The 20,184-nt window shown below is 52.8% G+C and overlaps 1 protein-coding gene across 1 annotated transcript in view; it reads right to left on the minus strand.

The window, feature by feature from the left end:
• Nucleotides 1–20,184, minus strand: part of RAB11FIP4 (RAB11 family interacting protein 4) — a 63,687-nt gene that overhangs the window by 22,490 nt on the left and 21,013 nt on the right. The window contains exons 2-3 of the mRNA XM_073565269.1: nt 9,117–9,204; nt 5,436–5,524 (exon numbers count right to left, since the gene is read on the minus strand). Of these exons, the coding sequence (XP_073421370.1) occupies nt 5,436–5,524; nt 9,117–9,204 (177 nt within the window). The remainder of the gene's footprint in view (nt 1–5,435; nt 5,525–9,116; nt 9,205–20,184) is intronic.

The raw sequence follows: 20,184 nt of genomic DNA on the forward strand, positions 1-20,184 counted from the left end.
TGTCTGAACATGTTTGATCCCTGTCTCTTGTAGCGATTTCTGTCTGCACTTCAGTAGCAAACATTACAGTTGAAGCTACAACTCTGCGTGTTTGTACAGTGTCGTTTTATTACTTCTGCGATCTTACAAGTCCCTTTTTGCGACGTATATTTGAAGCATGAGTAAGCAGAGGGGTCTGACAAGTGATGAAATTTTGAAATGTCTTCAGAATTTATCTGAAAATGAGTCAGAAGAAGTGGCCCATCATCCGCAATGTCTGAACCACAAACAAAAGGACAAGAAATCTGCAAGCGTCGAAAATGTGGAGTTGGAAGATGCAACGAAAACAACTAAAACTAGCACAAGCTGTAACAAACTAGTTTGTGGAAAACGCACTGGGAAAGTGGAAGTACTGTTTGTGTTAACTGTTGGACACCGCCTGCTATGACCATGTAGAAGGAAAATGCGTGCGATACTTGATGTTAACACTGTTCCATAGAATCATAGAATTGTAGAGTTGGAAGGGACCTCCTAGGCCATCTGGTCCAACCCCCTGCAGAGCAGGATTCGCTAAATCATTCCAGTCAGATGTCTGTCCAGCCTCTGTTTGAAGACTTCCATTGAAGGAGAACTCACAACTTCTCGTGGCAGCCTGTTCCACTCATTGATCACTCTAACTGTCATAAAGCTTTTTCTAATATCTAATCTGTGTCTCCTTCCATTCAGTTTCATCCCATTGATCCACTCCCGCCTGGATTACTGCAACGCTCTATTAATTGGCCTCCCCGTCACTTGACTATCTCCTCTCCAGTCCATACTTAATGCAGCAGCCAGGGTCGTCCATCTGGCTAATCGGTACTCGGACGCGTCCGCTCTTCGCCAGTCGTTACATTGGCTGCCCATTCATTATAGGATCCAATTCACAGTACTTGTTGTCACCCACAAAGCTCTCCACAGTGCAGCACCCCCCTACATCTCCTCCCTCATTTCTGTCTATTGGCCTAGCCGATCGCTGCGTTCTGCAAACGACTTTCGACTAACCTCTGCACTAATCCGTACCTCCCACTCCCGACTCCAAGACTTCTCCCGTGCTGCTCCTATACTCTGGAATGCTCTACCCCAAGAAATTAGGACTATCCACAATTTACATAGTTTTAGGCGCTCCCTCAAAACACATTTGTTCAGAGCGGCCTATCACATTCACTAATCACAGTCATTATATGTGTAAGTGTGCGTGTGTAGCCCATTCACTATCTCCATCCATCCCTCACTCCCACAAGATGGCTGGACCTTCATTGTAAATACACCATTGTATATACACCCCTGTACTCTGTATCTCCCCCACCTCACTGTAGAGTGTACGCTCTCACCAGCAGGGGCGGATTATTTGCTTTCATTATTGTATTGTTAACGTTATTTATGACTTGTGTTTGAAACGTTAAACTGTAAAGCGCAGCGGAATATGTTGGCGCTATATAAAGATTATTATTATCCACACGGCAGCAAGCCTTTTGTTCTGCTCTGAGCTGAATCAAGGTATGAGATCTGTCACTCACAGCCTTTCAGGCTTTATTAACCTGCTGAGCTAGCTGCACACTGAAGGGGGTCTTATAATCCCATGCCACATAGGATACAAATTATTGGTATGAGATTATATCTCCAGTATTCTTCACATAAGGACACCACGCTGTACCACTTCTCTTTCTGAGTAACCATTTACATGCTCACAGTATTACACTATTCTCCTCACAGCCATCCCCCTGCCGCCCTCTCGATACCGCCTTCCTCCTGCCGTCCTCGCTGCCTCCTCCTGTCACCCTTGCTGGCCTTCTCACTGCCTCCTGCTGCACCCACCACCCTCCTGCTGTCCTCGCCGACCTGCCATCCTCTCTGCCCCTACTGCTGCGCTCACCACCCTCCTGCCATCCTCACTGCTTCCTCCTGTCACCCTTGCCGACCTTCTCGCTGCCTCTCCTGCTGCACCCACCACCCTCCTCCTGCCACTCTCGCCGACCTCCTCATGCCATCCTCGCTGCTCCCTCCTTCACTCACCACTCTCCTCCTGCCATCCTCTTTTCCCCCTCCTGCGCTCGCCACCCTCCTGCTATCCTCGCTGCCACCGTCCTGCTATCCTCGCTGCCCCCTCCTGCTGCGCTCGCCACCCTCCTGCCATCCTTGCTGCCCCCTCCTGCTGCTCTCACCACCCTCCTGCCATCCTCGCTGCCCCCTCCTGCTGCGCTCACCACCCTCCTCCTTCCGTCCTCGCTGTCCCCTTCTGCTGTGCTCACCACCCTCCTGCCGTCCTCGCTGCCCCCTTCTGTTGTGCTCACCACCCTCCTGCCATCCTCGCTGCCCCCTCCTGCTGCGCTTACCACCCTCCTTCCGTCCTCGCTGTCCCCTTCTGCTGCACTCACCATCCTCCTGCCGTCCTCGCTGCTCCCTTCTGCTGTGCTCACCACCCTCCTGCCGTCCTCGCTGTCCCCTTCTCCTGTGCTCACCACCCTCCTCCTTCCGTCCTCGCTGTCCCCTTCTGCTGTGCTCACTACCCTCCTCCTTCCGTCCTCGCTGTCCCCTTCTGCTGTGCTCACCATCCTCGCTGCCCCCTTCTGCTGTGCTCACCACCCTCCTCCTGCCGTCCTCGCTGCCCCCTCCTGCTGCACTAACCACCCTCCTGCCGTCCTCGCTGCCCCCTCCTGCTGCGCTCACCACCCTCCTCCTTCCATCCTCGCTGCTCCCTTCTGCTGTGCTCACCACCCTCCTGCCGTCCTCGCTGCCCCTTCTGCTGCGCTCACCACCCTCCTGCCATCCTCGCTGCCCCCTCCTGCTGCGCTCACCACCCTCCTTCCGTCCTCGCTGTCCCCTTCTGCTGTGCTCACCACCCTCCTCCTGCCGTCCTCGCTGCCCCCTTCTGCTGCCCTCACCACCCTCCTGCCGTCCTCGCTGCCCCCTTCTGCTGCGCTCACCACCCTCCTGCCATCCTCGCTGCCCCCTCCTGCTGCGCTCACCACCCTCCTGCCGTCCTCGCTGCCCCCTCCTGCTGTGCTCACCACCACCCTCCTCCTTCCGTCCTCGCTGTCCCCTTCTGCTGTGCTCACCACCCTCCTCCTGCCGTTCTCGCTGCCCCCTCCTGCTGCACTAACCACCCTCCTGCCGTCCTCGCTGCCCCCTCCTGCTGCGCTCACCACCCTCCTCCTTCCGTCCTCGCTGCTCCCTTCTGCTGTGCTCACCACCCTCCTGCCGTCCTCGCTGTCCCCTTCTGCTGTGCTCACCACCCTCCTCCTTCCGTCCTCGCTGTCCCCTTCTGCTGTGCTCACTACCCTCCTCCTTCTGTCCTCGCTGTCCTCTTCTGCTGTGCTCACCACCCTCCTGCCATCCTCGCTGCCCCCTTCTGCTGTGCTCACCACCCTCCTGCCATCCTCTCTGCCCCTTCTGCTGTGCTCACCACCCTCCTGCCATCCTCGCTGCCCCCTCCTGCTGCGCTCACCACCCTCCTGCCGTCCTCGCTGCCCCCTCCTGCTGCGCTCACCACCCTCCTCCTTCCGTCCTCGCTGCCCCCTCCTGCTGCGCTCACCACCCTCCTCCTGCCGTCCTCGCTGCCCCCTCCTGCTACGCTCACCACCCTCCTGCCGTCCTCGCTGCCCCCTTCTGCTGCGCTCACCACCCTCCTGCCGTCCTCGCCCCCTCCTGCTGCGCTCACCACCCTCCTCCTTCCATCCTCGCTGCCCCCTCCTGCTGCTCTCACCACCCTCCTCCTTCCGTCCTCGCTGCTCCCTTCTGCTACGCTCACCACCCTCCTGCCGTCCTCGCTGCCCCTTCTGCTGTTCTCACCACCCTCCTCCTGTCCTCGCTGCCCCCTCCTGCTGCGCTCACCACCCTCCTCCTTCCGTCCTCGCTGTCCCCTTCTGCTGTGCTCACCACCCTCCTCCTTCTGTCCTCGCTGTCCCCTTCTGCTGTGCTCACCACCCTCCTGCCATCCTCGCTGCCCCCTCCTGCGCTCACCACCCTCCTGCCATCCTCGCTGCCCCCTCCTGCTGCGCTCACCACCCTCCTTCTGTCCTCGCTGTCCCCTCCTGCTGCCTTCACCACCCTCCTGCTGTCCTCGCTGCCCCCTTCTGCTGTGCTCACCACCCTCCTCCTGCCGTCCTCGCTGCCCCCTTTTGCTGTGCTCACCACCCTCCTGCCATCCTCGCTGCCCCCTCCTGCTGCCTTCACCACCCTCCTCCTGTCCTCGCTGTCCCCTTCTGCTGTGCTCACCACCCTCCTGCCATCCTCGCTGCCCCCTCCTGCTGCGCTCACCAACCTCCTTCCATCCTCGCTGTTCCCTCCTGCTGCGCTCACCACCCTCCTGCCATCCTCGCTGCCCCCTCCTGCTGCGCTCACCACCCTCCTTCCATCCTCGCTGTCCCCTTCTGCTGCGCTCACCACCCTCCTGCCATCCTCGCTGCCCCCTCCTGCTGCGCTCACCACCCTCCTGCCATCCTCGCTGCCCCCTCCTGCTGCGCTCACCACCCTCCTGCCATCCTCGCTGCCCCCTCCTGCTGCGCTCACCACCCTCCTTCCATCCTCGCTGTCCCCTTCTGCTGCGCTCACCACCCTCCTGCCATCCTCGCTGCCCCCTCCTGCGCTCACCACCCTCCTGCCATCCTCGCTGCCCCCTCCTGCTGCGCTCACCACCCTCCTGCCATCCTCGCTGCCCCCTCCTGCTGCGCTCACCACCCTCCTGCCATCCTCGCTGCCCCCTCCTGCTGCGCTCACCACCCTCCTTCCATCCTCGCTGTCCCCTTCTGCTGCGCTCACCACCCTCCTTCCATCCTCGCTGCCCCCTCCTGCTGCGCTCACCACCCTCCTTCCATCCTCGCTGTTCCCTCCTGCTGCGCTCACCACCCTCCTGCCATCCTCGCTGCCCCCTCCTGCTGCGCTCACCACCCTCCTTCCATCCTCGCTGTTCCCTCCTGCTGCGCTCACCACCCTCCTGCCATCCTCGCTGCCCCCTCCTGCTGCGCTCACCACCCTCCTGCCATCCTCGCTGCCCCCTCCTGCTGCGCTCACCACCCTCCTGCCATCCTCGCTGCCCCCTCCTGCTGCGCTCACCACCCTCCTGCCATCCTCGCTGCCCCCTCCTGCTGCGCTCACCACCCTCCTGCCATCCTCGCTGCCCCCTCCTGCTGCGCTCACCACCCTCCTGCCATCCTCGCTGCCCCCTCCTGCTGCGCTCACCACCCTCCTGCCATCCTCGCTGCCCCCTCCTGCTGCGCTCACCACCCTCCTGCCATCCTCGCTGCCTCTCCTGCTGCACCCACCACCCTCCTGCCACTCTCGCTGTCCCCTCCTGCTGCCTTCACCACCCTCCTCCTGTGGTCCCGCCGCTCTCCCCTTGTCAGTAGCATGGTCACTTCTGTGCCCCACCCATGTGAAGTGTCACCTCACAGAGCTCGCACCCGGCTGTTATCACTTACCTGATAGTGACACCCAACACAGCAGGATGAAAACGGGGAGGACTTTCTGCTATTCATCCGGAGGACGCCCCGCAGCAGCTCACTACACCCTAAAAAGAGATGGAGCAGCCAGAAATCAGCAGAGTCAGGAGTGCAGAACAATCCACTGTCCATTATGATCATCATCAGGAGTCTGGTCAAAAGGGACTGAAGAAGCACAGAGGAGTTTGAATGTGATGGGATAGTCTGAAATAGAGGAGTCTGATGGGGACAGATGGGTTTGGATCAGTACAGAAAAGTATTTGGGAGGACGATATGTTTAGTGGAGGACAGGTGTCTGGAGGAGGACAACTGAGGAGTCTGTAGGAAGGAAGAGGACAAGTGAAGAAAGGAGGAGGACAACAACAGGAGTCTGGAGGAAGGAAGAGGACACCAAAGAAAGGAGGAGGACAACAACAGGAGTCTGGAGGAAGGAAGAGGACAGTGAAGAAAGGAGGGGTCTGGAGGGAGGAGGAGGGCAACAGAGGAGTCTGGAGGAAGGAAGAGGACTGTGAAAGAAAGGAGGGGAGTCTGGAGGGAGGAAGAGGACAGTGAAGAAAGGAGGAGGAGTCTGGAGGGAGCAAGAGGACAGTGAAGAAAGGAGGAGTCTGGAGGGAGGAGGACAATAGAGAAGTCTGGAGGAAAGAAGAGGACTGTGAAGAAAGGAGGAGGAATCTGGAGGGAAGAGGACAATAGAGGAATCTGGAGGGAGGAGGAGGACAACAACAGAGGAGTCTGGAGGAAGGAAGAGGACAGTGAAGAAAGGAGGAGTCTGGAGGGAGGAGGAGGACAACAGTGGAGTCTGGAGGAAGGAAGAGGACTGTGAAAGAAAGGAGGGGAGTCTGGAGGGAGGAAGAGGACAGTGAAGAAAGGAGGAGGAGTCTGGAGGAAGATGGAGGACAACAACAGAGGAGTCTGAGGAAGGAAGATGACAGTGAAGAAAGGAGGAGGAGTCTGGAGGGAGGAGGACAATAGAGGAGTCTGGAGGAAGGAAGAGGACTGTGAAGAAAGGAATCTGGAGGGAGGAGAAGGACAACAACAGAGGAGTCTGGAGGAAGGAAGAGGACAGTGAAGAAAGGAGGAGGAGACTGGAGGGAGGAGGACAGTGAAGAAAGGAGGAGGACAACAACAGAGGAGTCTGGAGGAAGGAAGAAGACAGTGAAGAAAGGAGGAGGAGTCTGGATGGAGGAGGAGGACAACAACAGAGGAGTCTGGAGGAAGGAAGAGGACAGTGAAGAAAGGAGCAGGATTCTGGAGGGAGGAAGAGGATAGTGAAGAAAGGAGGAGTCTGGAGGGAGGAGGAGGACAACAGAGGAGTCTGTAGGAAGGAAGAGGACTGTGAAAGAAAGGAGGGGAATCTGGAGGGAGGAAGAGGACAGTGAAGAAAGGCGGTGTCTGGAGGGAGGAGGACAATACAGGAGTCTGGAGGAAGGAAGAGGACAGTGAAGAAAGGAGGAGGATTCTGGAGGGAGGAAGAGGACAGTGAAGAAAGGAGAAGTCTGGAGGGAGGAGGAGGACAATAGAGGAGTCTGGAGGAAGGAAGAGGACTGTGAAGAAAGGAGTCTGGAGGGAGGAAGAGGACTGTGAAAGAAAGGAGGGGAGTCTGGAGGGAGGAAGAGGACAGTGAAGAAAGGAGGAGGAGTCTGGAGGGAGCAAGAGGACAGTGAAGAAAGGAGGAGTCTGGAGGGAAGAGGACAATAGAGGAGTCTGGAGGAAAGAAGAGGACTGTGAAGAAAGGAGGAGGAATCTGGAGGGAAGAGGACAATAGAGGAATCTGGAGGGAGGAGGAGGACAACAACAGAGGAGTCTGGAGGAAGGAAGAGGACAGTGAAGAAAGGAGGAGTCTGGAGGGAGGAGGAGGACAACAGTGGAGTCTGGAGGAAGGAAGAGGACTGTGAAAGAAAGGAGGGGAGTCTGGAGGGAGGAAGAGGACAGTGAAGAAAGGAGGAGGAGTCTGGAGGAAGGAGGAGGACAACAACAGAGGAGTCTGAGGAAGGAAGATGACAGTGAAGAAAGGAGGAGGAGTCTGGAGGGAGGAGGACAATAGAGGAGTCTGGAGGAAGGAAGAGGACTGTGAAGAAAGAAGGAATCTGGAGGGAGGAGGAGGACAACAACAGCGGAGTCTGGAGGAAGGAAGAGGACAGTGAAGAAAGGAGGAGGAGACTGGAGGGAGGAGGACAGTGAAGAAAGGAGGAGGACAACAACAGAGGAGTCTGGAGGAAGGAAGAAGACAGTGAAGAAAGGAGGAGGAGTCTGGATGGAGGAGGAGGACAACAACAGAGGAGTCTGGAGGAAGGAAGAGGACAGTCAAGAAAGGAGCAGGATTCTGGAGGGAGGAAGAGGATAGTGAAGAAAGGAGGAGTCTGGAGGGAGGAGGAGGACAACAGAGGAGTCTGTAGGAAGGAAGAGGACTGTGAAAGAAAGGAGGGGAGTCTGGAGGGAGGAAGAGGACAGTGAAGAAAGGAGGAGTCTGGAGGGAGGAGGACAATACAGGAGTCTGGAGGAAGGAAGAGGACAGTGAAGAAAGGAGGAGGATTCTGGAGGGAGGAAGAGGACAGTGAAGAAAGGAGAAGTCTGGAGGGAGGAGGAGGACAATAGAGGAGTCTGGAGGAAGGAAGAGGACTGTGAAGAAAGGAGTCTGGAGGGAGGAAGAGGACTGTGAAAGAAAGGAGGGGAGTCTGGAGGGAGGAAGAGGACAGTGAAGAAAGGAGGAGGAGTCTGGAGGGAGGAAGAGGATAGTGAAGAAAGGAGGAGGAGTCTGGAGGAAGGAGGAGGACAACAGCAGAGGAGTCTGGAGGAAGGAAAATGACAGTGAAGAAAGGAGGAGGAGTCTGGAGGGAGGAGGAGGACAATAGAGGAGTCTGGAGGAAGGAAGAGGACTCTGAAGAAAGGAGGAGGAATCTGGAGGGAGGAGGAGGACAACAGCAGAGGAGTCTGGAGGAAGGACGAGGACAGTGAAGAAAGGAGGAGGCGACTTGAGGGAGGAGGAGGACAGTGAAGAAAGGAAGAGGAGTCTGGATGGAAGAGGACAACAACAGAGGAGTCTGGAGGAAGGAAGAGGACAGTGAAGAAAGGAGGAGGAATCTGGAGGGAGGAGGAGGAGAACAACAGGAGTCTGGAGGAAGGAAGAGGACAGTGAAGAAAGGAGGAGGAATCTGGAGGGAGGAGGAGGACAACAACAGGAGTCTGGAGGAAGGAAGAGGACAGTGAAGAAAGGAGCAGGATTCTGGAGGGAGGAAGAGGACAGTGAAGAAAGGAGGAGGAGTCTGGAAGGAGGACAACAACAGGAGTCTGAAAGAAGAGGACAGTGAAGAAAGGAGGAGGAGTCTGGAGGGAGGAGGAGGACAACAACAGGAGTCTGGAGGAAGGAAGAAGTCGACACAGGAGTGTGTCGGGAGGCGGAGGACAGTGCAGAAAGGAGGAGGACAGAGGAGTTTGCACAGGCCAAAGAGCATGATAGACATGGGCATGGCTAGGAGGTTTGGCTGTCTTTAACCCTGTGGTTGCTGGAGCATGAGTATTGATACCTCACGGCCCTTCCTGCCGGTAATGTTGTGTAATGGACTGTTACATGTTGCAGTACTCGGGGGGATTCAGGGGCACAACATGTGGTACGGGGCAGGGAGGACAGTGGTTACTGGAGTTCAGTCAAGTGACACTTACCTTTAATGGCCAACACCCCCTGACAGAAGTCCCTAAAGGTGATTCGTCCCAGGTCATGGGGGTCTAAGTATTGTACAAGTTTTCCCACCTGAGAAGAAAATGTGACAATATATAGATGTCAGGGTTAGGGGTTGTTGACCTTTGGCCACACACGGCTATAACATGTGCAGGGGGGCTTATCCTAGTTATCCCACCACTGTCACAATGTGATGAAAACAGCAAGCTAGTCTTGCCATAACAATTTACCACAGGGGCTTATTGGAGTTATCCCACTGCTTTCCACTATATGTCACGAACTGCGGGGATTTATGTATATCCCACTTTTCAGTTCCACTTTGGAACTCGCAGCTCTCCGGCGCCCCCCCTTACCCTCAGGACAGTCAGGGAACTGCACCTAGGATAATTAGTCACCGGATGGGCCACATGATGTGCACTGGCTATTAGGCACACTGCAGCGAGGAAATTTAAATGCTTTGGCCGCAGCCACACAATCAGCTTATAAATCCCGCTCCGTCACTCCGTCAGCCAAAACACACTTTGCTGCCATCAGCTTCCAATTTCTCTATACATTTTTTAATGAATAAAGGGGTACAAAGCCAACCCAAATTAGTAGCGTAATCACTTCAGGCACGTAAAAGTTCGGTATAGAACATGGAGATGGAACTAATAATTTTATATTTTACTCCCAAAAGACAGGCACTGTTTACAGAAGATATAAAAAGATTTTACAATATGAGACAACTAAAATATGTACAATGCAAATACAAATAAAAGGGGATTAAGAGAAGAAATAAAACTCACGTATTGCTTAGATCATCTTAGGCAGAACCATGCTGGTAGGAGGAGCCATACGTCACAATGCACAATGAGGTTCTGCATCATTTTGGTCAGGTTAGTCACCTGACCTGACAGAGCACGCAGTGAGTCCATGACACACAGTGAGTTACAAAGCCCCTGAAAAAATGTAGGGTCGGTGATAATGTAGTGACACTGGATTAGTGTCACTGAGGAAAGCCTAGAGGGCGCTAGCAGGGGGCACAGGTCCGCACGCAGGGAGTGTAAGGACTAAGGCACGCAGTGCGCACAGGACCTGAGACTAAGTAGACGGTGGGGGGAAGAGCCACCGCGCGTGAGGATGGGGAACCAACCAAGAGAGCGGTGTACAGGGCACAGAATGATAATGTAGTCAGTAGGGAGCCGAGGGTCAGAAGCCAGATGAGAGTGAGGTTCCCAGGGGCAAGACAGAAGAGTAAACCAAGACGAACCAAGGGGTCAGAGAACCAGGACACAGCAGTACCGAGCAGAAAACAGAGGCAAAAGTTAGGGGACAAACCGGGTCATGCACAACGATTACAGATGAGTAACCTGGGTCAGCTACCTCTAACCGAGTAAACGGAAGTATCACCAACACTGACCCCAGGAACTACCAGCAATAAATAGACGCCCCAGAACCAAAAGGAGGCGAACTCACTTTTCCCTGACCTGACCAAAACAGAGCCCGATACAACCCCATCCAGAGTCATGACAGTTTGCCTGTTTTGTGGTTCAATAAAGTGTTGCCACAGTCACACTGTTTTACCCTTGCCCTGTGTTGTCTGAGTTGTATTACACCCATGGTAAAAGGAAACTAGGCGTTCTGTGGGATGAGCCCTGGTCCATGCGGTTTCGGCTAGCGGGGTAGAGCACTCACTGACCCCCGTGTCTCTGCAGCTACCCTTCCTCTATAATTAGTTTTCTTTCCTAGTTTGTGATATTGTTTCTCTCAAGTTATGAATATCATTTCTCTCTAGCTATGGATATCCTTCTTCCATAGTTAGGGTTATCTTTCCTCTCAATTTAGGGTTATCCCTCCATAGTGTTCTCCTCCCTCCACAGTTTGGGTTATCCTCTCTCCACAGTTGGGGTTATCCTTCCTCTCAATATTGGGTTATCCTTCTTCTCACTTTAGGGTTATCCTTCCTCCACAGTTGGGATTATTCTTCCTCCACAGTTGGGGTTATCCTCCCTTCACAGTTGGGGTTATCCTTTCTCTCAATTTAGGGTTATCCTTCCTCTCACTTTAGGGTTATCCTTCCTCCACAGTTGGGATTATTCTTCCTCCACAGTTGGGGTTATCCTCCCTTCACAGTTGGGGTTATCCTTTCTCTCAATTTAGGGTTATCCTTCCTCTCACTTTAGGATTATCCTTCCTCCATAGTGTTCTTCCTTCACAGTTAGGGTTATCCTTCCTCCACAGTTGGGGTTATCCTTCCTCCAAAGTTGGGGTTATCCTCCCTTTACAGTTGGGGTTATCCTCCCTCCACAGTTGGGGTGATCCTCCCTCCACAGTTGGGGTGATCCTTTCTCAATATAGGGTCATCTTTCCTCTCACTTTAGGGTTATCCTTCCTCCATAGTTTTCTCCTTCTTTCACAGTTAGGGTTATCTTTCCTTCACAGTTAGGGTTATCCTCTCTCCACAGTTGGGGTTATCCTTCCTCCACAGTTGGGGTTCTCCTTCCTCCACAGTTGGGGTTATCCTCCCTCCACAGTTGGGGTTATCTGTTATGAATCGGTCACCGAGGAGGATGGCAGAAATAGGAAACCAGAAAGGTTGGTCACTGAGCGGATTGCAGACCCCTAGTCCTAACAACACAACTAACAGCAGCCGTGGAGCGTACTGTGAGAATCATGTGGGAATAGTGGATGAGGGCAGGTATATCTCGCCCAGATTCCTTTCCTATGTGGCCTAGTCTGGTCAGTATCTCACCTGCTTACTAATGGATAATGGGAGGTGGATATAAAAGGATGCCAGGTGGTTATGTGAGGGTCTCAGCCCGGGAACACAGAGAGCCTGTCTGTGTGAGAGACACACGTGAGTGGAAGCAGTGCCCACTGCAACTGTGGTTTGGCTGGACGGGAGAAGCCCGCCAGTTGGTAGTTAGGTTGTCCATTGTTTAGTTAGTGCCGGACAGGCAAGGATTTGTTTTATGTTTTATTTCCTTTTGCATTGCTTTCACCATTAATAAACCTGACCCAGGGTCAGTTATACCCGAATCCCAGCTCTGCGCCTGAGTTTCATGCTGAACGCACGTGACCTTTGACCCCAGCAAAGCCGATCCCGGAGTGTTTTATCACATTGTGGTGGAGAACGCGGGCATCACGTTGCAAGCATGAGCATGGAGTACGTGGTGAAAGCGCTGGTACAGTCCACCGCCGTCCAGCAAGAAGCTAATCGGGTGATGATGGCGCAGCTGAAGGAGTTGGTGGACATGACAGTTACCAATCGTTCGCTTCTCCAGCAGGTGGCGCAGCGCTTGGCAAGCTTACCTGAGCTTAACCTGGAAGCCGAGTCGAGAGTGATTCACGTGAGTCGGTACTGGCAGAAAATGACGACCGAAGATGACGTCGAGGCATACCTGACCACGTTTGAACGGACGGCGGTGCGAGAAAAATGGCCGAAGGCACGATGGGCCGGCCTGATTGCCCCGTTTCTTTTCGGTGAGGCCCAAAAGGCTTATTATGACTTAGAGCCTGAAGCCGCGCAGGACTTTGACAAATTGAAAGCCGAGATCTTGGCCCGGCTGGGAGTGACGACCGCTGTCCGTGCACAGAGAGTGCATCAATGGACTTATCAGCCGGATAAACCACCGCGGTCACAGATGTTCGACCTGATCCACGTGACGAAGAAGTGGCTACAACCCGAGGTGTTGACAGCGCCAGAGATAATCCAGAGAGTCGTCATGGACAAGTACCTGAGAGCTCTACCGCCAGCCCTGAGGAAGTGGGAAAGCCATGGAAATCCTACGACGGCAGATCGACTGGTGGATCTGGTTGAACGTTACTCCGTGGCGGAAGGACTCCGAGACGACGCTACCCCACCTCGTTCTTCATCGTCTCCACGTGGAACCGGTAAGACTGTTCCAGGGAGTAGGGGAGATGGAACAATCCCTAAGACAGTGGGGGAGGAAAACGGGACTGCCCGCACTGCGAGGCCGAGAGTAACGAACTATGGTCTAAGCAAGGGGCCCGTTAGGTGTTTCCGCTGCCAAGAGATGGGACATATTGCTGCAAACTGTCCGGTCACTACTGAACCCATGCAGTGCGACGTCACAGACTCTAAAAACCGCATGTCTATGGTTGCACGGGTAGTGAGTGTGAATGCCGGTCAAAAGGATGTGGAAAAACACTTGTGTGATTTAACTGTTGATGGCAAAAATGTGGTGGCATTGTTAGACTCGGGAAGTGTGGTGACTCTGGTGAAGGCCAGTCTGGTGTCAGCCCCGACTGGACTATCAGACAAATTTTCTGTAACGTGTGTGCATGGAGACACCTGTTCGTACCTCACCACGGTCATATGCATTACTACTTCCTATGGGTCTGTGCAACATAAAGTGGGACTCGTCCCGGCGTTATTGCATGATGTTATCCTGGGCCGGGATTTTCCCCACTTCTGGCAATTGTGGGAGAATCAGTTGATGCCCTCGGGTAATAGTGTACACGATTCTTCTCCCAGGGCGCGTGTGGGTCCCGAACCCCTGGAAGAGGTCTCCCCGGAAGACTCTGGGGAAGAGTCTGCGGGAAATTACCTGCAGTTCCCGTTTTCAGTCATGGCGGGTGATACGGAGGAGACCGGGGAAGAGGAGGAGGCCGACAGCCGTCCACCTCCCCGTTTGCCGGATTTAGAAGTTCAGAAAGATGACTTCCAAAGAGAGCAAATAAAGGATCCTACCCTTTCTCAGGCTAGGACAAATGTAAAAGTGATAAATGGGGTACCCGTAGAACCTGGCTGTAGGCTGGCATATCCTTACATGGTTCTGGAGAATGATTTACTCTATCAGATAGAGAAAAAGGGGGAAGGTACGGTGCAACTATTAGTCGTGCCAAAACCCTACCGGCGGCAGGTGCTGGACCTGGCCCACGGACATGTGATGGGAGGTCACCTGGGAGTCCAGAAAACCACCGAAAGGATATTACACTGTTTTGTTTGGCCAGGCATGCATCACGATATTCGAGTATATTGTGAGTCTTGTCCTGACTGCCAAGCCTCTGCGCCTAAGCCCCGGTTCTGTAGCCCTTTGGTACCCCTACCTATTATTGAAGTCCCGTTTGAGAGGATTGGGATGGATTTAGTTGGGCCCCTTCCACGGTCTGCACGTGGACACCAACATATCCTGGTCATCTTGGATTATGCCACTCGTTACCCGGAGGCCATCCATTTGCGTAACACGGCCACCAAGACGATTGCCAAGGAACTGGTGCATGTGTTTAGTGGGGTCGGTATACCAAAACAGATACTCACCGACCAGGGGACCCCCTTTATGTCCAGGGTAATGAAGGAGCTCTGCCGATTGTTACAAATTGAACCGTTACGCACATCCGTGTATCACCCTCAAACAGACGGGTTGGTCGATCGGTTCAATAAAACTCTGAAGCAGATGCTGAGAAAGGTGATAGACAAGGATGGGAAGAACTGGGACTATTTACTTCCGTATTTGCTTTTTGCCATCAGGGAAGTACCCCAGTCTTCCACGGGATTCTCGCCTTTCGAGTTATTGTACGCCCGACGTCCTCGCGGACTGTTAGACGTTGCAAAAGAAACCTGGGAGGGTCAGGTCACTCCATTTAAAACAGTGATAGATCACGTCACACAAATGCAGGACCGTATTGCGGCTGTTATGCCTATCGTCAAAGAACACATGATACAGGCTCAAGGAGCCCAAAAAAGAATCTATGATAGGGGCGCCAAGATCCGTACGTTTGCACCCGGAGATAGGGTGTTGATCCTGGTCCCCACAGTGGACAGTAAGTTCCTGGCAAAGTGGCAGGGCCCCTTTGAGATCAAGGAAAGAGTTGGTGAAGTAAACTACAAAGTATACCAGGCAGGTAAACGGAAACCTGAACAGATTTATCATGTAAATCTGATAAAGCCCTGGAAGGATCGGTCTGCCTTGTCAGCGGAGCTGGCCCGTCCCGTCTGCTCGCATACCGTACCGGAGGTACGGGTTGCAGAGACTCTCTCGGAGCGGCAAAAGACTGAGGTCAGGCAGTTTCTACTTCACAACCAAAAGTTTTTCTCAGAAAAACCTGGGCAGACTATGCTAATGAAACATGACATCGTAACGGAACCTGGTGTCACAGTTCACGTAAAGCCCTACCGAATCCCGGAAGCGTGCCGTGAAGCCGTTTGCCGAGAAGTGAAGGCAATGTTAGAGTTAGGAGTCATTGAGGAATCGCACAATGCTTGGTCCAGCCCGATTGTGCTAATTCCTAAACCGGACGGCACAATCCGGTTCTGCAATGACTTCAGGAAACTGAATGCGGTCTCAAAATTTGATGCCTACCCCATGCCCCGGGTCGACGAGTTAATAGATCGGTTAGGAAAAGCCCGGTATATTACAACCCTAGACCTAACAAAGGGGTATTGGCAGATCCCTCTGGCTGAGGCTGCCAGAGAAAAGACGGCATTTGCTACGCCGGAAGGTTTATTTCAGTATGTGTATATGCCGTTTGGACTGCACGGGGCACCGGCAATCTTCCAGAGACTGATGGATCGAGTCTTGAGGCCACATAGGCAGTACGCTTCGGCCTATTTGGATGACATTGTCATTTACAGCTTGGACTGGGAGACTCATCTCCAGAAAGTACAAGCTGTGATTGACGACCTGTGGGAGGCAGGTCTTACCGCGAACCCCAAGAAATGTCATATCGGGCTAGAAGAAGCCCGGTATTTGGGGTATGTAATTGGGAGGGGTATTGTTAAACCCCAGCTCGATAAGATTCAGGCGGTTCAGGACTGGCCACAACCTGTCAACAAGAAGCAGGTGCAAGCCTTCCTGGGGATCGCCGGCTATTATCGCCGGTTCATACCCAATTTTGCAGCCATCGCTACCCCCCTGACGGATCTTACAAAGGGGAAAGACTCCGTCATGATTAAATGGAGTTTAGCGGCTGAAGAATCCTTCCATAGCCTAAAACGGGCACTTTGCTCTCAGCCCGTACTGGTGACTCCGGACTTCCGCAGTGAGTTTGTGGTACAAACGGATGCCTCTAATACCGGTATCGGGGCCGTACTGTCAAAAGTGAGGGACGGAGTGGAACACCCAGTCCTCTATCTAAACACGAGCAAAGGTATGCAGTCGTAGAAAAAGAGTGCCTCGCCATTAAGTGGGCTCTAGAGGCCCTCAAATATTACCTGGTGGGCCGAAAGTTCAGGCTGATCACTGACCATGCCCCTCTCAAGTGGATGCCCTTGAACAAGGAACGGAATAGCCGGGTGACCCGGTGGTTCCTTGCCCTGCAGGCCTACACTTTTACGGTGGAGCACCGCCCAGGGGAACAGATGGAAAATGCAGATGCCCTGTCCCGAGTGCACTGTTTGGCGGGTGTCATTGCTCGACCGGAGTGGTCTGAGCAGAGGGGGGGATATGTGAGAATCATGTGGGAACAGTGGATGAGGGCAGGTATATCTCGCCCAGATTCCTTTCCTATGTGGCCTAGTCTGGTCAGTATCGCACCTGCTTACTAATGGATAATGGGAGGTGGATATAAAAGGATGCAAGGTGGTTGTGTGAGTGTCTCAGCCTGGGAATACAGAGAGCCTGTCTGTGTGAGAGACACATGTGAGTGAGAGCAGTGCCCACTGCAACTGTGGTTTGGCTGGACGGGAGAAGCCCGCCAGTTGGTAGTTAGGTTGTCCATTGTTTAGTTAGTGCCGGACAGGCAAGGATTTGTTTTATGTTTTATTTCCTTTTGCATTGCTTTCACCGTTAATAAACCTGACCCAGGGTCAGTTATACCCGAATCCCCGCTCTGCGCCTGAGTTTCATGCTGAATGCACGTGACCTTTGACCCCAGCAAAGGCGATCCCGGAGTGTTTTATCACAGTACCTACGATGCCCTAGACGCCTCGGCACAGCCGGAGAACTAATTAAGCCTAAAGTAAGAAAGCTGAAATCTAAACTGCCCTGGAGAAGAACCCCAAAGAAATAGATAGCCCCCAAACATATATTGTCTGTAAGACAAGATGAGGCACAAACACAGACAGAAAATAGACTGAGCAAATGATGGCGCCCAAACTGTCTGAATAGGACAGGAAAGGAAAGACACTGTCTGCAATCACGCAAAAACCCTAAAAAATCCAACACATCTGATGTACAAAAAATACTGAGGTCTCGTGACCTCTCCCCCACTATATCCGCATTCTGGTGTGAACTGGCAGCAAAGCAAAAGAGACTAATATAACAGGGGACTGAACAAACTGACACAAGCTGTAACATATGGAGCGGGGTCCAGCACAGCCCCAGCAGGGAGCTCGCTGAACCCTCACAGCAAAGCAGAAAGAGGCAAAAACAGATCAGATGCAAAGGATTAGCAAATGAACAACCTAGCTGAAAAATGTAGGATCAGGCAGGAGACAGCAGACCTCAAGATGCACAAGAAGAACTAATCACCAGCAACCACTGAGGGAAGCCTGCTCACTTATATCCTGCCAGTCAGTAACCCCTGATTTCCAATCATCGTCGTCAGGTGGCAGACTTTCAACCCGGCCAGCTCCACTACTCGCAGTGACCACCAGAGGGAGCCCCGAATCAGAAGTCAGATCCAGAGAGTTCACAACAGTTATCCTTCCTCTACAGTTGGGATTATCCTCCCTTCACAGTTGGTGTTATCCTCCCTCCACAGTTGGTGTTATCCTCCCTTCACAGTTGGGGTTATCCTTGCTTGATACATAGGGTTACCCTTTCTCCTTAGTTATTGTCATAAAGAAAAAATTAAAATCCCTAAATACATCTCCAGAGAGGGTACAGATCACACTCACATTGAAATATAGGAATAATTATAACTGGGTAAGTGAGAGGGAGCTGACACTTCAACCTCCTCCAGATGGTGAAGTCAGGCTTGGCTACAGGTAGCCACCAGGTATCACTCCTAGACAGTCCCCGGTACTTCAGCTGCTGACACCCGGGGTCAGGTATGCGGACACGGAAAGGACTAGAACTCCTTTAGACTAATAAGTTCTGGATCCTCTGTAGAATGGACACAGACTGGCTCCACAATAGGGTCATGGACTTCATGTTCAGGACTGGCCACACTAGGACCAGGGACTTCAGGTTCAGAATTGGCTGCACTAGGCCCAGGGACTTTGGGTTCAGGACTGGCTGAACTAGGCCCAGGGACTTCGGGTTCAGGACTGGCCGCACTTGGACCAGGGACTTCGGGTTCAGGATTGGAGTCCCAGACTGCAGAAGGTTGACAGTCATCTTGTGTTTCCTCCATTTTCTAATAATTGTGCCATCAGTTGTTGCCTTCTCACCAAGCTGCTTGCCTATTGTCCTGTAACCCATCCCAGCCTTGTGCAGGTCTACTATTTTGTCTCTGATGTCCTTAGACAGCTCTTTGGTCTTGGCCATGGTGGAGAGGCTGTAATGTGATTGATTGAGTGGACAGGTGTCTTTTATACAGGTAACGAGTTCAAATATGTGCAATTAATACAGGTAATGAGTGCAGAGTAGGAGGCTTCTTAAATACAAACTAACAGGCCTGTGAGAGCCAGAATTCTTGAGGGTTGGTCAATGATCAAATACTTATTTCATGCAATAAAATGCATACATTGTGAATGTGTAGAAACGGGTCGGCGGGCATCCAAGTCCGCTAGCTGGAACCGCATGGACCAGGGATCGTTCTGCCTAACGCCCGCTCTCCCGTTAATGTGGGGATAACGCTACTCAGTCAACAGCGTGAGGGTAAAACAGTGTGGGCAATAATTTATTGAACCACAAAACAGGCAGATAACACGTAGAACAGTCCCAGCACAGTACCCAAGATGGCGCACATTACAGAGTCTCACCCTTCCGCTAACTCGCTGGGATAATGGCAGATGATACGTCTGAGCTCTCAGGGTCGGCTACCCCACCTGTGGTACACACACAGAGAGGCGTTATCGACATGCATAGAAAGATATCAGACCATTGAGTCCATACAAGGCCTAAAGCCAGTTGACATGAGAGTCACCACCTGGCTCATCCGACCATCTCCATGGAGCCAGGCGACCAGCGGGTCCCATTCCTGGCTTTTTTTCAAACATATCCATGGTTCATCGATGGTCAATGGAGCAGATCTGTATCCATCCAACTGAGGATGAAGACCCCTTGGTTGTTTCCTGTAGAATGATAGATCCGTGTCCCTCGTGATGGAGCCATGATGTGAAATGGTTGCTGTCCTGTCTCTGGTCCTTTGGATGTCTTGGCAGAATCTCTCTGGCTGTTTCTCTCTCTGTCTCTTTATACAGAGGCATGTAACCTATTTTTAGATTTACCCAGTGTCCTTCAGTCCATCCTCACAGATATGGGGAAGAATGGTGATGGCCAAGTTGCCTCGTTTGCACAGATTTTCCTCCTCTGTTTCAAAAATCAACAAACTGTCTGGGCTAGACCATGAATAATTAGCATATCAGCAGACCTCACTATTCATCACGGATGAGAGCTGTAATGATATTATGAATATGCTCATATTCAAAGTACCCTTCTAGAATTTTCCTTTGCTTTACTAGCACACTTAGCTCTGCTACATCTTTTGGGTTTGCAAATGACATGCACCCAAGCTGCAGCTGTGATCCCCCTCACCCCTCTCTCTCTGCCTGCTTGTGTAATCCTATACGCCAGGGTCCCCCAGCTCCAGTCCTCAAGGCCCACCAACAGGTTATGTTTTCAGGATTTCTTTAGTATTGCTCTGGTGATAATTGCATCACCTGTACAATACAAGGGAAATCCTGAAAACATGACCTGTTGGTGGGCCTTGAGGACTGGAGTTGGGGAACCCTGCTATTCGCCTTTCGCCCTCCTTCAAAAATGTGTTGGTTATCAGAACCCAGTCCTTTGTCTGAAACATGTGCGTTCTTTGTGTTTGAGAAGGTTATTCCAGACGAAATAACTTGACTCCAAGTAGTGATATAGGGGTGAAACTTACACTTGTGCCCCAGCAGAACCACACACCAGTACATTTTCTAAGCTCTGGGAGCAGCAGAATCTGAGAAAGGTATTACTGCTTACCCGAGGCACGTAGCCAAGTCGTGCTTGGATTTAAATGAAT

The sequence above is a fragment of the Dendrobates tinctorius genome, unplaced genomic scaffold (genome assembly GCF_039654945.1).
Source record: "Dendrobates tinctorius isolate UK_male_01 unplaced genomic scaffold, ASM3965494v1 ptg000631l, whole genome shotgun sequence".
NCBI lineage: Eukaryota > Metazoa > Chordata > Amphibia > Anura > Dendrobatidae > Dendrobates > Dendrobates tinctorius.